The sequence below is a fragment of the Patagioenas fasciata genome, chromosome 1, assembly GCF_037038585.1.
Source record: "Patagioenas fasciata isolate bPatFas1 chromosome 1, bPatFas1.hap1, whole genome shotgun sequence".
Taxonomy (NCBI): Eukaryota; Metazoa; Chordata; class Aves; order Columbiformes; family Columbidae; genus Patagioenas; species Patagioenas fasciata.
In genome coordinates, this window is record NC_092520.1 from 97,664,645 (window position 1) to 97,681,025 (window position 16,381).

Here is a 16,381-nt window from a genome sequence, read left to right on the forward strand (position 1 = left end):
CCTTTTCTTTTCCCTGTCTGGGCACAAAAGAAGGAACAGTAGCTGCTCATGCTGCCACAGGGAATTATTCATAGGCGGCGAGCAGAGCCTTAAATCCACTTGTGAAAATTGGCAACGCATCTGTCACACAGACCCCTGTTTCTTCCAGGCCCAGAGACACCAATCCCACCTGTCTGCCCTCGGACGCAGGGACAGCCCAGCCGTGGCACTGCCCGGCTGACCCCTCTCTCTGCCTAGCAGCCTTACAAGCCTTACAGAAGCTCTGGAACAAATTTAAACAAAGATTCGTGTCGTTCACGCCGGGTGTGAGTGAAGCGCGTAGGCCGTGGGGTTCCTTCCCACAGCCGCCTCAGAGCACTGGACAGTGGCAGCCTCCTCTCCCCTGGGCTCCCCGGTGGCAGGGCAGGCAGCCCGGGGATGGCCGGGTTAACCACCCCCCTCCTCCCCCGGCCAGCTGTACCGCGGGGCAGCACAAGCCGGCCCGAGCGATTCCGCCCGCGAACGGCTGCCTCAACCCGCAGCGCATCACCAGCAGAGAACCCAGACCGGCCGCCCCTCACCCGCCCCGCCCGCTCTGCCCCGCCGCCCCTCCGCCGGCGCTCCCGGCCCCGCGCTTCCCCTGCATTTCACCCGTTTTCCGGGTTAACCCCCGTGCAGCCGCGCTGGGCCCGTGCGGCGGTCGCCCCTGGCTGGCGCGCCGCGGCGCTCCCCGGAAGCGGTAATGCTCCGCTGGTGATCCAGGAAGCGGATGAGCTTCCCCCGCCTTCCCCTCCGAGAGCGGCGCTGCGGGGACGCGGGGAAGGGGGTGGGGGGAGGCGGGGGGGGAAGCACCAGCAAGGCCCCGAGGCGGAGCGGCACCGTCTCAGCCTCCCGGCGTCGGGGGGAGCGGCGGCGTTTCCATGGCGCCGAGCGGGCGGGGGAGCCGGGGCTGAGGACCCCGCCCGCTCATGGACCCCGCCGCGGCGGCCGCCGAGGAGGAGGAGGGCAGGGAGAAGCCCCCGGTGATCTACACCATGGAGAACAAACCCATCGTCACCTGTGAGTGTGCCTGGCGGCCCCAGACGGGCGTTAACGGTCGCCGCCGGGGCGGGGCAGCAATGGCTGTCCGGAGCGGTGCGGGGGGCCCTGGCCGGTGCCCCACTTCGGGTTCGGGTGAAGGGCGGCCCGGGGCGGGGGCCGGCGACGGCGCTGACAGCGGGCGGGCCCGCGGCGCCGGAGCCCGGGGGCAGTGCGGGCGCTGACACGGCTGGGAGGGCAGGAGGGGGGCGAGGTGGGGAGCGGCTGGTCTGGGGGAGCGGTGGTGGCGGAGGAGCCGAGCTGCCCCCTGCTCTGTGTGCCGAGGGGCACGACGCCCACAAGGGGCTCTAGTAGCGGGTTTTGCCCTTTTGCTGGTCTCCCCCACCACCCCCCCGCCACTTTTAATGGCAGTGGGCAAACTTGGGTTTGTTTCTGTATGTTTTAGGGCTATAGTAAATAGCAAACCCGAATGTCATGTTTACAGGTGCTTACGGAAAGAAATTAAAACATGACAATAAGTCTTAAACCCCAAACTTCTTGCCAGTGAGCTTTGTGTAGTTTTGCTCTGGGTAGAAGTCACAAGAAGTAAGACATCCTCTGTGGTGAGGAGCGATTCCCACTGACAAATTCCCACTGACATTATAATTTAATCTTTGCTTTGGTTTCGTCTCTAACACAATTTATTTAACAAAACAGATTGCGTGGTTCCAGCAATGAATTAGTTCTTTCAGGTGTCAGAGGCAGGCAGCTGAGACATGTGTGCTCTGGTCCTGGTATAAAACGTGAGCTCCTGTGCTTGTACAGGTATAGAGGGTTGGACATGAAGTTCACTTAAAACAAGCATGTGAATTAGACTGAACATTAGGAAGCACATCTTTACCAAGAGGGTGGTCAAACACTGGAACAGGCTTTGTAGAGAGGTGGTCAGTGTTTAAGAGGCACTTGGGCAACGCCCTTAATGGCATGCTTTAGCTTTTGGTCAGCCCTGAAGTGGTCAGTCCATTGGACTAGACAATTGTTGCAGGTCCCTTCCAACATCTGTAATGCTCTTAATAAAAAAGTAAGATGAATGAGGTCAGCATAGATAATTCTGCCTTTTTTTTTTTTTTTTTTAACAAAAGGTAACCGGTGGCTGTTCATTATTACAAAAGTATCTCTATCGATGGCATAACAAACTACATATTTGCACTTTATCAGTAAAACACTGGGAATGCTTTACGTGCATGTGAAATAGAAACTATTTCAAAAGTGTGTGTTCTCTTATTATGAAGGAAGCATTTATTGATGTTTAAGGTCTTAGACTGATATTGGTGTTTAGAAAAAATACCCAACTCTAACCTCATAACTACATGGAACTCACATTATTTTATAAATGTACTTCTTTGCTTTCTTAAACTTCTTATATTTTGGATGCAGTTCATAAACTGAAGTCAGTGGTTTCTGTATTGAATCTTCTGTACTCACCTGCTTCAAGACTTTTGAAATCCATTTGACTTCAGGTTTAAAGTCAGAAAAATGTACACATCAGAAACATCTGAAGGATGTTGTTGTCTTCCTTGTTCATGTTAGCTGCTGTTCAGGTGGTGGTGGATTGCTTTATAGATTTTCTGGCTTTATCCTGTATTCAGAACTAGGCACTCTGTGTGTGTATGTGGGGAGGAAGGGGGGTGGTGGTGCATGTCAGTCCTTACTGTTTCTGTATGATTTGAGTAAGTAACGTATCTTGCAATCTGTTGAAGTACATACAGTTTTACCTCAAGCTAGCTTTTTTGTTGGTAAATGCAGAAGAGCACTCTGGCCTCTTTGTGCAAGGAAGTTCTCAGAATTCCAAACATCAAATTTTATCAGATTTCAGGCAAACCCAATTATCACATATTGAAAGGAATATTAATTTCAAATGGTGAGTGAATGTACTTTAGGGTTGCAAAGTGTTTTGGACTTATCACTATACAGTATGGTACCAGCATACTTACAAATGAGATACAAGGTGAATGTTATACTGGACTCAATTAATCATTTCTGGGGCTGTGAACAAGTATGACAGTAGAGTCTTTACTGGTATGGACTAGAATGGCTTGGTCTGAGACAACCTAACTCAGAAAATAATTGAGCAAAAGTGCTCAGAGATGACCTCTCCGGTGAATGTAGTAAGAGTGACTTGCTACCATTTTTAAATGAAAACATTTGCTTTTAATGGAGAACATGTTTTGCTTCAGCTGTTTAAGTTTCCTTTTTTCCTCTGTCCAGAGAAGTGGAGTACTTAGAGACTGTGGTATTTCAAACAAATGCATTAAACAAAAATTACTTACTTGGAGGAAAGCTCTTCTAAGCATTATATTGCCAGTAAGGAGACGAAGCTTGATCTTCCAGGGAAAGAACTGTTTGCTTGGTATTAGTTTGCTGGAAAACACATTCAAAGCCATTATATTAGCAGATGTTAAAAAAATACAGTTTCTCTTTTGTTTTGTGGTTCTGATTTCAGGCACTTGGAGATGTCTGGGCTAACTGCCCCACCTAACAGGTGCACGTGAGGGAAAACAGACCTGCAAGGGGATGGCCAGGTTTTGATTATATGAAGGGTGAAGGTTAAGTAAGGTCATGTCTTGGAACATAAGTATTTCCTTTTGCTACAAGATTTAGGGTAATCTCTGTCAACTAAACAGTTGTATCATTAAATATTCCTGTTAATGCTTAGGATTTATTCTTAATAAGGGAGAACCAAAGAGAGTTATGTTTGGAATGAAACTCATTTTCAACACTGTGCATACCAGAGATGTTTTGTAAACAAATATTTTTATCTGCTTGAAATAAATTTGACAGTACTCTGAAAGGAATGTTTCTTTGGTAAAGAGAGTTATGTTTTCAAATCTCTGAGTTAGTCTGTATTGTAACAGTAGTTATTTGCTATATTGGTACAATCCTGAATTCAACACTCTATTTATAATGTCCAGGTTCGGGCATATAGAACAAAAATGACAGATTCCACTTGGCTTGTATATTTTACGCCAATTGCAAATGCAGTTTTTGTCATTATTCTTTTCATGTTAGTACTGTAATTTAGTAGTTTTGTCCTCAGGATTTGTCTGTAGATGGATTAGCCTTGTATTTATGGTATTTGTATTACTGGTAGAATCCCATAGTTTTAATAGAGAGTTTAGATTAATAGGATTCAGCTAGGCAAACTGTCTAACCAAAAACTTCTAAAGGCATTTTCTTCGGGCAAACAGGCAACCATATTTTGTAAGTGTGGAAGAAGTAGTGTAGTCACGGGAAGATGCTGTTCCTCTATGTTTTTTCAGTTTTTTCAAGATGGCAGCATGCCATTTAGTATTAAAACATTCTTGTCAGTTAGGCCTGAGTGCCATTCTTGTCAGTTAGGACTGAGTGCCTTGATGACTCCTTTCCAAATTAGTTTGAATCATGTTTTCATATTTTTGGTCTTACTAGACCGTAGACTCACTGGGGAGTTTCACTGTCCAGCGGTCAGTATGCTCGCTCTGGCACGTTACCTTGCCTGTTCTCAGTTCAAGTTTGTAGCAACTTTTCTTTGTTGCTACCGGACCTTGTATGTTTACAAAGCATTTGGAGTCAGATTCTAGCTTTCTCACTGCTGTAGAAACACTATTTTTAGCATCATTAGTGGTTTTTTATTTGAAGAGGCAAGTTCAGTGTTTCCATCAGATGGCTTGAACTTGGGTAGTTTCTTTACAGTCTTGGTTTGACATACTATTTAAAGCAATTCAACCATAATCTTTAACACAACACAAATTACTTTCCTAGGAAACCTAAACCATGTTGCTTCTTTCTCATGAGTCCTGTTTGAAACTTTGAGAAAGTCTTTGGAACTTTAATATAGTGTTCTTGTACGTATATATTAGCCAAGTGTTCTGATGACAGAGCTCGTCTCTTTGTAGCTGGTTTGCACTTAAATTATTAGCTCTGTCTATCCATATGAAGAGGAAGTTGGAGACTGAAGATAATCCTGCTAAATCAAGTAATTACAGGTTTTTCAGAGCTTTCCTACCAAGCTGTTCTTTTGTAATTATCTTCATGCAGTTGTTGAATATTTCTTATCAGCCTGTAGTATCTGTTTATGTATTGTGTGTGTGTATATTTGTTCTGTCAATACTCTGTCTTAGTACAATGAACTTTATATGATCTTTGGCAAGAACGAGAAGCATCGCTTCTATCTGGTCCACGTTCAGAATGTGCTGTGATACAGTCTTTTGTTTCAGTTTTTAGACCTCTTTGGAACATCAATCTGGGTTGAGGGGGAGGGGGACCTTTAAAAGAAACAAATACAAAAGCCCCACAAGCCTTCTAAAACTTGAGGTTATTATAGGCTAGTGAATTATGAAAAAATATTCACATCAGAACTTTTAACCAGTGGAAAAATAAGTGAGACCAGAAAGTTTAGCTGTGAGTGATATTTGAGCATAAGAAGTAAATAAAACCACACCAAAGTGTAGTCATGGCACTGAGCTCTTTTAAAGGTATTTGAAGCCTTTTATCTCAGTTGACTGAGTTTGTCATTGGTATCAAAGAAAAATATTTGTCTACTTTAGCCATCTGACCTCAGGAGTTTTTATTTTACACTGCCTGTATAGTTAGTGGGTTGGGATAATTTTCTCTAGTGGAAAAAAAAATAATTGTGGGAAATTCATATGCTGCAGTGACAAAACCTATATGCATCTTAGAAATTCATAAAGTGTTAGCAAAAATAGTTTATTGGGAATTACGGTGTTTTTAGGCAGGCATTGAACTAAAAAAATATTGATATTTTATGGTTCTTTTGTAACGGACAGCTGCCACAAAGAGTTCAAGTTCTTCTTGGAAGTCCTGGTAAGGTGGTCATTCTGGTTCTTGTATTGTTCCCATGCAGCTTTGCAGCAGAACAGGTGTCCTAGATAGGGGTAAAGGGAAGAGAGAATGGCTATGTTGTCTTGATCTACCAAAATGTCAGGGAGAAGGACAAGGAAGAAAGAATAGAGAGAAGAAAAATATGGGACCAATAGCATAAAATTTTAAAAATTAGTAGTTTGAACATTCTTGTTTTCATCTGGATCTGTATTGACTAAGATACTCAAGTCACCTTTGCATTATGCTATAGTCTGAACAGAGGGTGCTTTGGCATTAGCTGTCCATTTCAGTTATTGGCTAATGCAATTTTGAGGATTTTTCCCCAGGATTAGGTTTATGGTTCTGAGCTGCTCTATAGAGATACAGGCTGTCCTTGAGCAAAAGGTACAGACATTCTTTACTTGGTTTATGTAACAAATTTTTGCAGCCATGTTCAGAAGCAAGGATCAATTGAGAAAATTTTGTTCCCCTTTTGCCTGACCTGGCCATCTTAATATTTTGGATGTCAAGTTGATGGACATCAAGTCTTTGAAGTTCATAGAAATGTTTTTAACTTGCACTATCTGATTAGGTGTTTGATTTAGGCGTATCATAAAACCCTTTTAAGGTGGTTCTCCTTTATTTGCATGTGACATCTGGACAGATACCTCTTTGTCTTAATTTGTTTGTGAACTGTATAGGTAAGTAGGCAAAGGGCATGGCTTCTGAACTTTGTAATATGGAAACAAAGGGAACATGTGCTTTCTCCTTTCTTCCCTTTCTCCAGAAGCATTTTTAAACCTATATCGCTTGAATATTACTGCTTTCTATATTTGCTAGTTAAAATAAGTGCTACCACTTCGCATACAAAATTACAGGAATGGTATCACTTAAAGAATTCCTGTGGCTTTTTTCTATATTTAGTATGTGTGTTAACATCCAGTAGATTAATTCAGCCTTATATGACATAAAAGCTGATGTAGGTGCTCCAGAGGCTATAGATTGGTGTGTTTTTTTCTCTTGTAAAAAATAGCATCAAGTATTAAACAATTAAAAATGTTGATTAGATTTATTATACAAATTAGAGAAGTTGTAAAATGTATTTTAAAATAGTACAAATATATAAATATATAAATTTGAAATACTGAAAATCTATTACATCTAATTAGATTAATGTTATTTATAAAATAATTATATTAGACAAACTTAATATAGTAAATCTAAATATGTACACTTCTTATTGTGTTTTGAGTGATAAAGGATGACTCCTTAAGGTTACTTCCTAGTTGTCAACTCTGTTGAATATTTAGGTTTTATTTAATTCTGTCAATTCTAAAAGAAGAAAAACTTTCTCTAGAAGGCGCTTGGTTTTAGTCATGATAGGATTCCAGAATTACTTTTCTTTCCCATATGTGCACATCCTTTGCCTTTTCAGCTGTGTCTGATCATCTTTTACATTTTGGCTAGGAGCCACTTTCCTTCATTACTGAGAGTCCTTTGAGTGAGGGCTTAGTGTTGAGACCTATCACAATGGATTGAGAGCAGCCCTGTGGAGAAGCACTTGGGGATGTTGGTTGATGAGAAGCTCAACATGAGCTGGCAATGTGCACTGGCAGCCCAGAAAGCCAGTTGTATCCTGGGCTGCATCAAAAGGAGCATGACCAGTGGGTCAAAGGAGGTGATTCTGCCCCTCTGCTTTGCTCTGATGAGACCCCGCCTGGAGTTCTGTGTCCAGCTTTCGAGCCTCCCAAATGAGAAGGGCATGGACTTGTTGGAGAGGGTCCGGAGGAGGGGTGTGAAGATGATGAGAGGGCTGCAGCTCCTCTCTTATGCAGACAGGCTGAGACAGTTGTTCAGCCTGGAGAAGAGACCTTATAACAGCCTTCCAGTACCTAAAGGGGACCTACAAGAAAGCTGGAGAGGGCCTTTTTACAAGGGCATGTAGTGATAGGACAAGGGGTAGTGGCTTTAAAGTGAAGGAGGATAGATTTGCATTAGACATAAGGAAGAAATTCTTCACCGTGAGGGTGTTGAAGCACTGGAACAGTTTGTCCAGAGAAGATGTGGATGCCCCATCCTGGGAAGTGTTCAAGGCCAGGTGGATGAGGCTCTCAGCAACCTGATCTAGTTGAAGATGTCCCTGCCCATGGCTGGGGGGTTGGACTGGATGAGCTGTAAGGTTCCTTCCAACCCAAACCATTCTGTGATTCTGTGATCCACTGAAATAAATTTGCAGTTTTCCGTAGGTATCTGGCCACATTATTGTGTTTTTTTTTTTTCTTTAAAAACAAGCCAACAAACAACTAAACTCGCTGAAACAAAACCAACCAACAAACCAAAACACCCCCTTCCTTCTCCTTCCCAAACAAAAAACAAAAACAAAACAAACAAACAAACAAAAAACAACAACAAAACAACAAAAAAACCCCAAACAAACAAACAAAAACCCAAAAAAACCCACAAAAAAACCTACAAGAAAATTGTTGAAGTATTTTCCAGACTTTTGTGCAGATTTCCGGGGTTTGCTGTAAGTTTGGATTCCAGGCTTACTCATTGTTTTTGAAATGTGTCATTCAAAATTCATAGAATTCAGTCAGATACAAGCAAAAATTCCTGTAGTGGTGCTTGGGTTTTTTTGTTTGTTTGTTTGTTTTTTAAAATAGTGTTTTGGAAAGTACGGGACAGGAACTACTGGTGCTTCAGAGGCATATATACACAACAGAATGAGACTTCTGCCATACTTAAGGTCTCTTGAGTCATAAGAATCTTGCACATCAGCATTTCAAAGCTAGAGTGATCTTTCAGGTTTTTGTCTGTGGGTATGGGTTTTGTTGTTGTTTGGTTTGGTTTGTTATTTGGGAATGTTGTGCTCTTACTGTTTAGTTTCTGTGAGTTGCTCCCCTCACTCCCTGCAGTACAGTAGCAAGCAGTTCACAATTTAATGTGCCTCTTGCCAGTCTTATGGCCCTTATAAGTCCTTACTACCAACCATTCTTGGTGTTTGTCCTGTGTTAGTGCTGTCCAAGTTTGGACTGCTTATAACTTAATTTTTAGTGTTCTTGACTTGAGCAGCTCAAATGTGCTTATTATAACAGATGCAGAGTGTAGTTGAGCAGAACCTGAGATGCGATAGTCCTTTGGGTGTTATTTATACGTGGTAGCAGTGTTTGGTCTATATGCAAAACATAGCTGATGTATTTTGCATCAGGTCTGTTCTCCTTTTTCTTCTAATCCTAGAGGACAGTCTTGCATTGATCATAAAACACATACACCCTCAAAACCAGTGCAGGAGTAAAAATTTTCAAGTTTTAGAGCAAATATACCATTCTTAAGCTGATAATGTGATGTGGTTGTCTGGAATAGCAGGGTGCTTAAACATTATCATTCAGTAGTTCCTCTGTGTTTTGGAATAATCCTTTGGAATAATCCTTTTTACTCAAGATGCTGAATTCTGAAACTTTTTTGTGGCATACATTGGATTTTTAGGTGCAGTACAGAAAGAGCACTTTATTATGCTTCAGAGGTAAAATACATGGTTCATTCTTTCAGTCAGGCTCCAGCTTGATGGGCTATCATTTTGATGTGGTCATCATGCTGTTGCTAAATCACTAAGCCATGTTTCACTTTCTGTGGGCAGTAATGAGTTGCAAATCAATAGACTGTTCTCCATGAGGTAGCTCAGAGAGATGATGTTACTTGGTATAAGACAGCATTAACAATATGACTAACATTTGCTTCGGTATTAATTGTAGACATTTGTTTATAGCCTTAAATAAGATTTCATATGGTACGCTTAATTCAGACATAAGAGGGTGAAGGTGACCTATCATGAATGAAGTGTTGGGTTATTTGCTTTCTGGAGACTTAAAGCTAAAGTTGCCCTTTTTGGCAACCTGGGCACACTGCTGGCTCATGTTCAGCTGGCTGTCAGTCAACACCCCCAGGTCCTTTTCTGCCAGGCAGCTTTCCAGTCACTCTTCCCCGAGCCTGTGGCGCTGCCTGGGGTTGTTATCACACAAGTGCAGGATCCGGCACTTGGCCTTGTTGAACCTCATACAGTTGGCCTTGGCCCGTTGATCCAGCCTGTCCAGATCCATCTGTGTGACCATCCTACCCTTGTCCAGATCATTGATAAGGAGATTAAACAGAACTGGCCCCAATACTGAGCTCTGGGGAACACCACTCATGACTAGCTGCCAACTGGATTTGCCTCTGTTCACCACAACTCTTTGAGTCCATCCAGCCAGCCAGTTTTTTTTACCAGCATAGAGCGTGCCTGTCGAAGCCACGAGCAGACAGTTTCTCCAGGAGAATGCTGTGGGAAACTGTGTCAAAAGCTGTCCAGGTAGACAGCATCCACAACCTTTCCCTCATCTACTAAGCAGGAATGCAGTTGTTCAAAGCCCAAGTGATTAAGGCCTAAACACAGGTCCCTGTGTCAGTGTAGGGGCAGTTCCAGGGGACCTGCACTGTGTTAACAGACCTGATCTTTCTGATAGCAGCAAGGAGAGCATTGTGGGCAGGGAGATGCTTTGTGTTACAAAATCACAGAATGTTTGAAGTTGGAAGGGACCTCTGGAGATCATCTAGTCCAACCCACCTGCTAAAGCAGGTTCACCCAGAGCAGATTGTACAGGAATGTGTCCAGGTGGGTTTTGAATGTCTCCAGAGAAGGAGACTCCACAACCTCTTTGGGCAGCCCAGAATAATGAGGAGACAGAAATCAGACCCAGTAAAGCACAGAACATGTGCTAATGCTCATTTTCTCATAGTAGGCCCAGCTACAGAAGGGATGTGAACCACTGTCTAACCAGTCTTCCGGTTTGTGAAGGTTAAATTCTGAGGATTTTAAAATATACTTTGTTTAGCCAATGACTCTGGCTAAGTACCTTGTTTAGTTTTCAGAGTTGGACAAGCTATATGGATGATACTCTCTTTGATATATGGATTATGTAGCTATGTAGAAAATTGTCACAGGAAGTTGTAACAGCATATGTATTATGTGCCGCCTTAAAAATGTATTAGGTTGTGAGAACATGTGATTTAATATATTTACTTAAGCGCTAGACTATGGTTTCCACATAGCAGACAAGATTACATCTTTTTACTGAAAAAAACCCAAACCAGTAATATTATGGCTTATTAATATTTTCTATAATTTGCACATGATAATAAATCAATGCCTTTCACTTTTAGGTGCTGGAGATCAGAATTTATTTACTTCCTTGTATCCTACACTTTCTCAACAGCTTCCTAGAGAACCCATGGAATGGAGGAGGTAAACTTATATTTGATTCTGTCATACTGTTTCAGTGGGTGGTTTTAGACTTGGGAAGTGTGAGGTTTTTTGTACTCTGAGAAGCTCTTACCATAACTTGAGTTGAATGTAGCAACTGACATGACGAAAGGAGAACTTAAATGATCAAGGTGAATGCTGTGTGCTTCAGGATGATGATTTCCGTACTTCACCTGTTGAACTTCACCTAAAGAAAAATGGTAGTAATGCTGTGTTTCTCTTTTTGGTTTTGTGGTTTGTGGCTTTATCTTTGTGTGTGCTTTGATGTGCTTTGGCATCAGTGTTCTTGAAGTGACATGCTTTCTACTTAATGAGAATACAGGTAGAACTTACATGCAGTTAGATGTATTTTCCTGCAAAAAGTTTGTTATGGCACACTGTTTTCTGACTGGAAAAAACAATTTTGGGCATTTTCTTATTTGGAATCTTTTACTTTTAGAGGTCCTAAAGGCACAGAAGATCTTTTTAATGAAAGTTGGAAAGCTTCTAGCTCCTGTTCTTGCAAAAAGGAGCAACTATTTCATTCCAAGTGATATGAAATTTTAGTTAACTTTATACATACTGCAGTAAGTGTGGTTTGTGAGTTTTCTGTATCAGTATTTGTCCCCCAAAATACATGTTCGTTTTTGTATTCTGTTGGGTATGTCTCATGACTAATTTCAGTTTCTAAACTTTGTAGGTCTTACGGCCGTGCTCCAAAGATGATTCATCTAGAATCCAACTTTGTTCAGTTCAAAGAGGAGCTACTACCCAAAGAGGGGAATAAGGCCCTTTTGACTTTTCCTTTTCTCCATATATATTGGACAGAATGTTGTGTAAGTATTAGGAAAACATCATGAAAACCTGAGTACTCAGATTTAAAAATGAGATTGTTTTGACTTTCTGCTTGTCCTCTCTGTTATTTTTCGTTTGCTTTTCATGCTTATTTTTGCAATAAGTCTGCATTGCATAAGCATGCATACCCAATGTATTGGAAGTGAAACTTAGTCAGCTTGAGTACTTTTTACCATAAACCATATTTCTTTGTACCGTTGCTTGACACTAAGAGGACAGGCTTTTGAATAACCTGGTTTTGGTACTTTGTCACAAAAAACCCCAAGATCTATCAGTGTTACTGCAGTAGCACAGCACACTTGCTTTGTAATACAGAAACGTGGCCAGATTATTTCAGGGATGATTGAATTATTCACAAGGTTAAACCTTAAGATGTGTATTTTTTCTTCAGTTCATCTTCCATATGTGTCAGGTATTAGTACATGTCAGCAGTCTAAAGTGGGCAAGATTTGGAGTGTCTCAATCTTGTTTATCTGCAGTTCACTACTTTTTGATTGGCCTCTTATCAATTAATTATCCGGTTGAAGGACAAAGGTGATATCTGATCTCTGACCAATCAAAAAGTATCCAGAACAACGTTAAGAGCTGTCTGAACTGATCTGTGTAAAACTATCTTAGAAGCCAGAAAAGTGCCAGACTTCTGTTTTGTTTTTGTTTTGTTTTTTGTTTGTTTGTTTGTTTGTTTGGGGTTTTTTTTTGTTTTTTTTTAATTATTATTTTTATGAAAAAGCTTTTAAACAGTTTAAGATTTGAGCAGTATCAGAAGGCACAGATGTTGCACTTCTGGTACAATGTGAGAATAAAACAGTTAGGCTTTGTAATTTCAGGCATGTTTTTGTCTCGTTTGATTTCTTTCAGTAAATGAATTTATTATCACTAAGATATGCCTTTCTGTTTATCTTCTATTGGAAGAAAGTTTGCCTTTTGAAATTGTTCAGAATGTCTGTTTGATTTGATGATTCACTGCTTCTCATCCCAGGACACAGAAGTGTACAAAACTACAGTCAAGGATGACATCACCAAGTGGCAGAATGTTCTCAAAGCTCACAACTCAGTAGACTGGCTAATTGTGGTAGTTGAGAGTGATGCCAAGAAAAAGAACAAAACAAATATCCTTCCCCGAACCTCTATAGTAGATAAAATAAGAAATGACTTCTGTAACAAACAAAGTGACAGGTAAGCATTCTTTTACTTGCAAACATTTTCATCTTTGATTAGAGTCTGATATAAAACCTCATCTCCCCATGTAACGGGTTCCTTGCTCATTAAAGGATTTTCCTTGATGTCCAGCATTCGTGCTGATGGTACTGTAAGACCTGTGTTTTGAAGAAGGCTGACACCAGCAATAAAGGGAGAAGTTAGTTTTCAGTTCTTCTTGGGTTTGTGGTGGCTTTGAAATGTGTCTCAGAAAGCTTTCCAGTATCTCCTCCTGGCTAAGAGAGGTTTAAGGAGAACAGTGTAGTAATAATAAGTTTTTAGAAATTTAGGAATTTTTTTTGCTTAGCTGCTTGCAGAAGTGTGACCAGAATTCCAGGTAGTGGGAGTGGGGTGAGAGGGGAATATGAAGTCAATAGGCTTATTTTTAACCATCATACTTTTCTACCTTTCACTTGATCACCTTTCCACTATGAGATAATTGATTTAAAACTAGTTTCCTCAGATGTTTTTGTTCTAATGAAAATAACAGTGAATATATGAAACTGTTCCTGCTTTTATTAAAGTCAAAACACTACACAAATATGAATTTGAAACCCACATTAATAGATACTGTCTTCCTTATTCTGAAACATTGAACTGAATCTATATTATTACCTTTTTTTTTCTGTTAACCTCCAAAGTTAAATTTAAATGGGAGATTTTCCCCCTAAGAATGAGTGACAGGGTAAACATTTGAAGTTGAAAAGGGTGGATGGAAGCACTCATTGTACCTTGGTGTGAACTGACATTGGCTGGCAGGTCAGCATGTTATGACATGCAGTATGTTGAGAGCACTTTCTTTGTGCCTAGACAGTGTTTGGTATTTTACAGGATTACTCAGACAAATAGTTTCAACAGCTCTGATTCAGCTTGCTTTTGGTTTCTAACTGATGGATTTGCTCAGTTTAATTATTTTGCCATAGGATAAAATGACTTTTCTGATGAAAAATGATGTATTACTTGGATGAGAGATCTTCTTGCCTTTAGATATATCAGTAGTTTTTGAATGTTACTAAACTGTGATAGAAAAACTGAGGAAAGAAAATGTTCTCAAAAAGGATCGTTTATTTGTGAATTAATGGGATCTGTTTATTTATTTATATTCCCCCAAAAAAACAGTTTTAACACATAGAATGTGTAAAAACAAATTGAGATACTGTAAGTATGTATTATGGAGGATTATTTTAAGCAACTTAGGAAAGGCTAACTGTATGTGATCTAATGGATCTCGATTTGTATTTTGCATAATCCTTGCGAGGAATAACTATAATTACTGTTCTGCTGATTGTATTGCAAAGCAGACTTCTTTTCTTGGATAGATACAGCACTACTTATGTTTAAGTAATTGGAATAATGTATGCATTATTTGCTTCAGAAAAAGTAAAGCTTTACAGTACTCATTTTGTGGAAACACACTGAATTTTTCTCCATGAACTATATTACAGCCTTAAACATACATGGAAAAGCAGTAAAAAAGCCACCCAAACCCAACCAAACAAAAAAAAAAAATCCCCAACCCCAACGTACCCTCCCATCCCCAAACAAACATACATAACCCTCAGTCTTGTTTTTTCCCACTGACTAGAGTTGAATGGAAAACTGAATTTTTGTTATTTTGAATCTGTCAGGTGTGTACAATATTCAGCTCTGCGTTTGTATGTGAATTTTATGTTTGCCTCCTCAAAAATACATTTCATCAATCTCTTTACAGATGTGTGGTACTTTCTGACCCTTTGAAAGACTCTTCCCGTTCTCAGGAATCTTGGAATGCCTTCCTGACCAAACTCAGGACATTGCTTCTCATGTCTTTTACCAAAAACTTAGGCAAGTTTGAAGATGACATGAGAACTTTGAGAGAGAAAAGGACTGAGCCAGGGTGGAGCTTCTGCGAGTATTTCATGGTCCAGGTAAGAGTCTCTTTTTATTGACAAAAGTACTTGAGTCCCAGTTTTAGTAGCAGATTTTTTTGTTGTCGTTGACTTTCTGCTACTTTTAATGTTCTGCTCATTCTTTGAGGGTTGGGCAGGACATACGAAGACTGCTACAAAAGCAGCATTTTTAGATCTTGTTTGCAGCAGGTTTGTATTACGTTGTAATGCAGTGCTGTTACAGAAGCAGAATATTTTCAGGCTTGTCGGAATTACAGGAACCTTGACTGAAGCGAACAGATTGCATCTAGGAAGCGTTTTAGTAGTTGCTTTTGACTTTTGGGTAAATGTCCCATTACTGTGCCTGTGCAAAGACACCCACACTTGTAATTTATATTTAATGGGGGCAGGCTGTAACACCAGACATGACTAATATCAGTAACGTGCTCCCTGTATTGCTCGTGTGTCAAAAGGAAGAACTGGCTTTCGTCTTTGAGATGCTGCAGCAATTTGAGGATGCGCTAGTGCAGTACGATGAACTGGATGCCTTGTTTTCTCAATACGTTGTCAACTTTGGGGCTGGTGGTGAGTGTCTTAAAACGTTAAATATATGTCTAAGGATATTACTTTTTTCACTATCCTTCTGTTAAAACAACCCAATGTTTTGAGTGCCGAATGTGCTCATGGGAGAAAAAGATGGTACATTACAATGAGGATACCCTGGGCAGTTTGTGTTCTTGTTTTACGCTGTATGCAAACTCAAGTGTACATCAGCTATTCTATTAAAGTTTTATTTTTCATCTCTGAGGCTTAGATGCAACATTTAATGAAAACTTGCATTTTGCTCTTATTCAAGGATCATTACAAACAGAGTCCTGAAACTCTGTAATTACCTAAGTATCGATCTCACTGTGATACAGTTGCTGCTTTCAGAGCTTGCTGCTAAGTTATGCAGTAAAGAGCTTCCTGGAAAAATGCATTCAGTTTTGCCTCAAATTACATGAGACATTTGGTAATCACTACAAAACTGAATAGAAATATGTGTTTAATCTGCACTACAGAAGATTTAACTTTCTCTTCAAGAAAATTACTGTGCAAGAAGTATCAAGTAACTTTAAACTGTTTTGATGAACTAAAGCATGTGGTGTTATTTAACAGTTTTAATCGGGTTTGTGTTATGAATCTGATAAAAAATATAGTGCAGGAGTAATTACAGTGAAATGTCTGTCCTGACTGAACCTGATGCTATACCTGAAAGTGGGGGCATATCAATGATGGCTGAGTAAGAAATATATAAGAAGATAAGTCTTGTTTGTTTTGAGCTTCAGGT

At 40.5% G+C, this 16,381-nt stretch overlaps 1 protein-coding gene across 1 annotated transcript in view; it reads left to right on the forward strand.

Moving 5' to 3' along the window:
* The first annotated feature begins 757 nt into the window (after positions 1-757).
* Positions 758-16,381, forward strand: part of TRAPPC10 (trafficking protein particle complex subunit 10) — a 44,639-nt gene continuing 29,015 nt past the window's right edge. Inside the window, exons 1-6 of the mRNA XM_065860730.2 lie at positions 758-1,038; positions 11,053-11,134; positions 11,832-11,967; positions 12,966-13,162; positions 14,895-15,090; positions 15,525-15,636. Of these exons, the coding sequence (XP_065716802.1) occupies positions 948-1,038; positions 11,053-11,134; positions 11,832-11,967; positions 12,966-13,162; positions 14,895-15,090; positions 15,525-15,636 (814 nt within the window). The 5' untranslated portion in view covers positions 758-947. The remainder of the gene's footprint in view (positions 1,039-11,052; positions 11,135-11,831; positions 11,968-12,965; positions 13,163-14,894; positions 15,091-15,524; positions 15,637-16,381) is intronic.